The 6685-nt window shown below is 28.7% G+C and overlaps 1 protein-coding gene across 1 annotated transcript; it reads right to left on the bottom strand.

The window, feature by feature from the left end:
- Nucleotides 1–3: 3 nt before the first annotated feature.
- Nucleotides 4–6432, bottom strand: LOC105461517 (the record flags this gene model as incomplete). Its single annotated transcript, XM_011708018.1, has 3 exons — nucleotides 6393–6432; nucleotides 1171–1280; nucleotides 4–328 (listed from the first exon to the last, which is right to left on the bottom strand). Coding segments are annotated over exons 2-3 (434 nt in total), but the record flags the coding sequence as incomplete, so codon positions are not given.
- Between the last annotated feature and the right edge of the window lie 253 nt (nucleotides 6433–6685).

The raw sequence follows: 6685 nt of genomic DNA, 5'->3' as shown, positions 1-6685 counted from the left end.
GACGATTCCGAGCAATTCAGTGGCAAAAGAATCGGGAATGTAAGCTGATTTGACTGAGGATTGTAGAATGTAGAGCCATTGAAACTTTGCGGTACGTATAATGAGGATTGTTGACTAGTCGATTGCGGGGTTGAATGTGGAATGGATAAAGAGTGTTCGGATGCCGAGAAACTGATGTTCAATGGAGTGTCGGTTAATGACGACGGCTGGAGAGTATAGTTCATTTCGTTCTTTTGTTGAGAGTCTCTAAGAATAGATTGAAGTTTTTCGAGCTGTTGATGGATGTTGAACAATGACAAGTACTCATTTGGGTCCGATTGCTGACGAACTGTAAAAAAAAAGACTTGTCGAGAGAGAATCCACTGTAATAGATTTTGTGATTTCCGTGAACACATGACGATAGTATCAATGAAGCTTTGTAAAATATTCTGATATTATCTTCTGAAAACAATTACTTGCACAGCAGATTCCTTTTGCTCAAATATTTATTATTTATAATTTACAACAAAAGTAAAATATTAAATAAAGATCAACAGAGATTTACATGAATTAAAGTTACGCTTTTTGGAATCTAACAATGACAAGATAGAATAAAATAATTATAATAGGGAAATGTTAAAAATAATTATATTAAATAATAATAAAAATTTATGATATTTTTTATTATCGAGGTCATAGTGAATATCGATTTACATATCGTCAATTTCTTTTAACTATTTTAATTATTTTATAAAATACGATTTAAAAAAGAGATAAAACAGAGAATGCATTTTTTCAAAAATAATTACAAGAGAATTTTGTAACTCATTAATGCTTGAGCTGAAATATTGTTGATGTCGTGTCACAAACGTGCATCAAAAACAATTCTAACGTTAAATATGATGAAGTAAATATCGTAATGTTCAAATGTCATGATAAAATGATCAATTATGTAAGATATGTAATCAGTTAAGGATAATTTTGTACGTCTAATATCTAAATTGATGGGGCAGTGTTTTCTGTGTATTACGCAGCTTTTTAGCGTTCAAAATCTCAATTTACGTTTACAGTAGTAGCGTACATTTTTAACTTTAGCGGCATTAAACTCTCTGTAAATCAACACTCATATATCGCCTTTCTCTCTTTCTTCGATAAAGGAGAAGCATTAGAATTCTTCCGTAATTTTCTTACCGGAATTCGCGTTCGAACTTTTTACACGAGTGATGCGATCGCCAAAATCCGGGCTGCTTACCGCTGCATCCGAGAGAGCGATGATAACAATCGCCGTGATGAACCTCATTCTTAAAATATAAATTTTATTTTAGTTAATAATTTTTCCTTTTTTTATCTCTCAATTTCAACAACCACAACTTCGCATATGACTTCAGCAATTAAAATAATCGCCTCGCGTGAAGTCGCATTCGACGTTATAATAATCAAGTGTCATTGATGTAGCCCCGGTGGAAAAATTTCTACGAATAAGGATGAATTTTAGTGCCAAACAACGTGTAAATACGAAAAAATACGCAATACTACAACAATTCAATTTTTGTAAAATTTTGTAAAAATACATAAAATATCTAAAGAGCGTAGTTCTTAGAAATATGATAAAAACATGTCACTCAACGTCTCATATTACGAATTATTATGGAAAATTAAGAATTTCTAAGATCTTGCTTCAATTTATAATTTTTTGTATAAATTTTTAGCTTTTTGTAATTATTTTTTTAATTTACGTAAAAATTTTTCCGCCAGGAATATGAAGATATGTTTGATAAAATAATGAATCACAGATGGGATATGTTGAGTTTCTCGTCAAAAGCAAGAAATGATCATTACGTATATCTATGCAGGCTGTAATTGCAGCTGTCGGCATTTGATTTTATCGTATAGATGAGATGACTTATGATAAGAAAAGGAGTGAGAGTGTGCAAGTATCGATTTCTTCTTTAACGTCTTTCCGCTTTGTAGGATGGTATGTATATGCCGATGATTATAAAAATTGTTGCTTACACATTACACATAGCTATTACATTTAAGCGTGCGATAGGTATTTGTTTCAAGCGTGCGATAGGTATTTGTTTCAAGCTTCTATGAATGAGTTGGACGCGAGATTCATAAAGAATGAATACTTTGGCCTTTGGCCCGATCGTATCTCTTGCGAATTTCGAAAGCAGCATTGTCGAAGAATATTTAACACGTAATTTTATAATAATTTAATTATATAGCTGTCGACGAAATGCTTAAAATTCCGAATCACGTAATGAAATTTAAGTCAATAAAATAATGCAGTAAAATAATGCAATAAAAAATGCAGTCAATAAAATTTAATTGTCGGAAAATAACGATAAAAATAATTTCGGCAGTGTAACGTATTGAGACTCGTATCGTTACTTATAGAATTACTCTCTGTTGGATCATTTCCGAGATTTCGCAAAATTAATCGCAATCGTAAAGGAAAAAAAGGAACCGCGCGCGATTATATCGACAGATCTTTAAAATTTGGAAAATTCAACATGCAACCAATGACATTTACTTTTTGATCTCGAAATCGTAAAAAGTGTGTGTGTATCTTTTTATTTAGAACCGGTTTTGTTTTAATTATCGTTCGCTTTTTCTCGTGTATGAGAGTATTTCATTAAAATAGATTATAATTAAGCTGCTTAAGTGTGTCCTCGTCTGATATATTTTATAATTCCAGAGAATCTAATTGGAGTAATTTATGGATGGCATTTAACTTCGTGGTTATCCAGAAAATGCTTTTTAAAAGACAATATTCTTTCTGGCGATTAACATTTGCGGAATAATCAGATATTGTTTTAAATATCGTTTCAGTATTTATTATTTCTCTATTTCCCGTATAAAACAAAAAAATGTATTTAAATATTTTATTAAAAATAAAATAAATATGAAAAGAAACACTTAAGATATACGAGAAGAGAATAAAATAGATAAAATTATCGATTTACCGTTAGAGTTTTAATTTAATTAATAAGATCACGGTTATAAATATTAATAAATAAATTAGAATTTTGGTTTATGTTAGAAATCTATTATTACATTAAAATAATTACTGGAATACAATAATTACAAAATTATGATATTACATTTATATTATTCAGTATTTAATCATTCGCATGATATGATAAATGATTATTGCTCGTTCACACGGAAAGAAAGATTTTGCTGCAAGATAAAAACAATCCGAAAATAATTTTTGTTAGTGCATCATCAAAACATTTTGTCGAAAAATGAAGAATTGTAAGCATTACTGTAAAAAATTTTGATATTCTAGCAATTAGTTTGACTTTCAAAATTATTTTGATGATGACCTAACAAAAATTATTTTCAGATTTTTTTTATCTTCCAGCAAAATCGTTCTTTTTGTGCAGCATTACAAAATAAATAGATTCTGCACGATTACTCATCTGTTAAACAAACTCTTTTAACTAATATGCATCCCTATTTAATTAAAACTATTAAAACTAACACTATTTGAATAAAATCTAATGACTCTTTATTAATCAAACACTATACTTGCAGGAAGTCCAAGAAGTTCATCATGCATTCTCAAATGAATGTTTTCCAGTGTCTCATTTTTATATCACTAATCCGCTAATGAAACCGAATTGTGATTGATTTTGGCATTAATTGCTACATGCACACGTTTATGACGTCAATGTGATAAAATATCGGGAAGTAAGTAGTGGGATCATGCTTGAGTAAGGTGAAAGGTGTTGTAAGTCTCACACCGCGCCGGCTAGGAACGTGCGACTAGTCGAATGACAGTTAAAACATATTATACTCGATGCATCGTCGTATTAGGAAACGTAATAGAGAATATTTTCATCGTTTATTCGAAGGTTATTTCTCTCTGCTCAAATTAATTAAGTACGAAGTCAAAACTTTTACCAGAGAATTTACGTATGGTGCATTGCACAAAACTCTTTGTATGTTGCTATATCCCCGGATTATGTTACTTAACAAACATAAATTGTGGATGAACTTTTACTTCTTAAATGTTGTAACATTAATTCATTATGAATTCCATAATTGGGAGTACAGTGTATAGAGAAATCGCGTCAATTTCAAAGATGATTAATGATTACTGTATTAATATAATGACATAACTTTTGATACAGAAGAGGTTAAAACCTTGTCATTTCAGCATCTGCGCGTTATCTTTATTCGGAAATGACAGAGCCTAAACTTATCACAAATTCTTCTTGTTCCTTTGCATTTCGTAAGGTCTCACGTAATCCACGAAGATAAATGTCACGAGGTATGCGAATAAAGACTTATAATTATTTTTTCTCTCACACCTGTGGAGCGAAATAAATTTCTGCAGAAGACATGCGAAACTTTTACTATTATGCAAAATAAGCAAAAGAAATTTTATAAATGTGATTTTATAAAAAGCAAAAAGCGATTTTATAAAAAGTGATAAATAATATTGGAAATTTGTTATTTTATGTAACTTTTGCATTCTTTTTCTTTATAATTTTTTAAGAAAAAATTTAAATAAAGAAATTTTCTATTTAAATCTTTTATAATAATTGATGGTAATATAATAATTTGTATATATATTGCAGACTGAAGATTTGGAAACACTGATAAAGCAAATAAACTATATTACATACTATATAATACACGATTATATAAAAATTGATAAAAACAAAGTAAAACTATATTTCTGATTTTGTGAAATAATTGTTGAATCTAAAGAATTAGTGTTAAAAAGAATACATGATTTTGGATAAATAACTCTAAAAATGTCAATTTTTTAAAGTGTTTTAAACTTTTGGTTTATGCTATAAATTCAAATTTTAATAATACAATATTTTAATTAGATTGTATCAAGGAAAGTAGAATTCTTAATTCTTAATTATTGTAATTAGGAATGAAGTAGTTTCTTCAATACTTGATGCGTTTGATTAGTTTCTGCCAAAGATATTCGAAGAATAAAAAAAGAACGAATATCTGCATATTTCTGCTTATATACGTTTAAGTGTATATTTGCTTCATCATGCGACGTATATATGTGTACGCCTATGTATATGTATTCATGCACATGTAGGTACACATTGCTTCAAGAATGCGGTAATGCTCGTTTGATTAATTCGAGTAATCATCATTTTTCACACACTGATTCTCACACTCGCTTCTCTTTTCTCTGAGACCGTATAGTTTAATTGCTTGCGGTTTCAATATCACATACGTTTTATCAAAACAATATACAGATCAATTAAATATTTATCAAATAAAATAATGTTATTAAAGATATCCCTTTATGACAGAGATTTTGTTTCCCCTATTTCCAATCAAATTTAGAATAATCTCTAAAGTGTAAAGATGTCAATTTGTTTTATAAGAAAAATATTATTAACGTTATTATTGGATAATATAAAGAAATACTGAATCTTGCATCTCAGTTTATAGTTTAATATTTATATGGTCTTTTCCTTCAAATAAATTGAACAAGTACACGTCTTGAATTATATTTTAATATATTATAAATATAAAAATATTCTCTAAAAATAAAATAACTAAGGTATACATTTATGTTGTACAATATAAAAAGTAATGTACGGAAAAATGATTTATATATAATAATAATTTATTTCAATAGTTTATTTAAACAGAAAGAATTAATAATTAATAAATTTATATTAGTTTTTTTATTTAAACGTATACATACATACACATACATGACAAACATACAGCGTATACATACATACACGCACATGCACACACAGTCATTATAAAATTTATTACAATACCTACTATAGAGAATACATTTACATTATTTTCCAACATAATAACCTTGTTTTTTAGTATACTTGATTCATTGATATACAAATTTTGTTACGTCAGAGAAAACTGTTTTTAGGTCTGTTAACCACGAATGCACTATTCGTTTTGATCAACAACAAATCGACGATTTTTTAAGACATCTTTGAACGGATAGTAATAAAAGAGCAAGTAATCACAATCTGTTTACTCAAAAATGTGTGTGTGCGTGTTTTAAGAAATCGTCAATTTTACTGATCAAAATGTGAAAGTAGTACCTAATGCATGCGGAACTGAAAAAGACTAATTAAAAATTTTATTTCGAGAGTGGAACGATTGTGCGTCAACGAAGTAAGTGTATTGAAAAAGAAAGAAATATTTTAACAATTATTGTAAATCACTAGTAAAGTACTTTTGTAATTCACTAATAAATTTTTACTAGTGAATTAATTTATCCGATAAAAATTAAATATTCCGAATAATGCTCATCTTATCCTCATATGATGTATGTAAATGTATTCAATAATAAAAATTTGTGATGCACACACAGTCAGTTGTAAAGTTGTTCTACATATCTTAAGATTTACAATTTAATTTAATGAATATTACATTTGAAAATTTACCTGTAAATGAAATCCTTTCCGTAGGAAATAATTGCCGCAAAGTTGCTGAAGTCGATCTTCTGTCACGATACGATTAGAAGGCTTGCGTTGTGTACGCTCTTATGAAAAAGGTAAGAGTGAATAGTTATAACATCTTCATTTCAGCTTTATATAGATGTTATACTCCCTTATCTAAAGGCTCTGCAAAATGCGTGCCACCACTTTCACTATGTCTGTCGTAATCTTATCAGTGGGATGAGAGAGGCACTTACTGACGAAATTGCATTAGAAAAAAATTTTGTTACAAAAAAAAT

This window comes from Wasmannia auropunctata, unplaced genomic scaffold (genome assembly GCF_000956235.1).
Source record: "Wasmannia auropunctata unplaced genomic scaffold, wasmannia.A_1.0 LD285852.1, whole genome shotgun sequence".
Taxonomy (NCBI): domain Eukaryota; kingdom Metazoa; phylum Arthropoda; class Insecta; order Hymenoptera; family Formicidae; genus Wasmannia; species Wasmannia auropunctata.
This window is presented reverse-complemented; position numbering and strand designations above follow the sequence as displayed.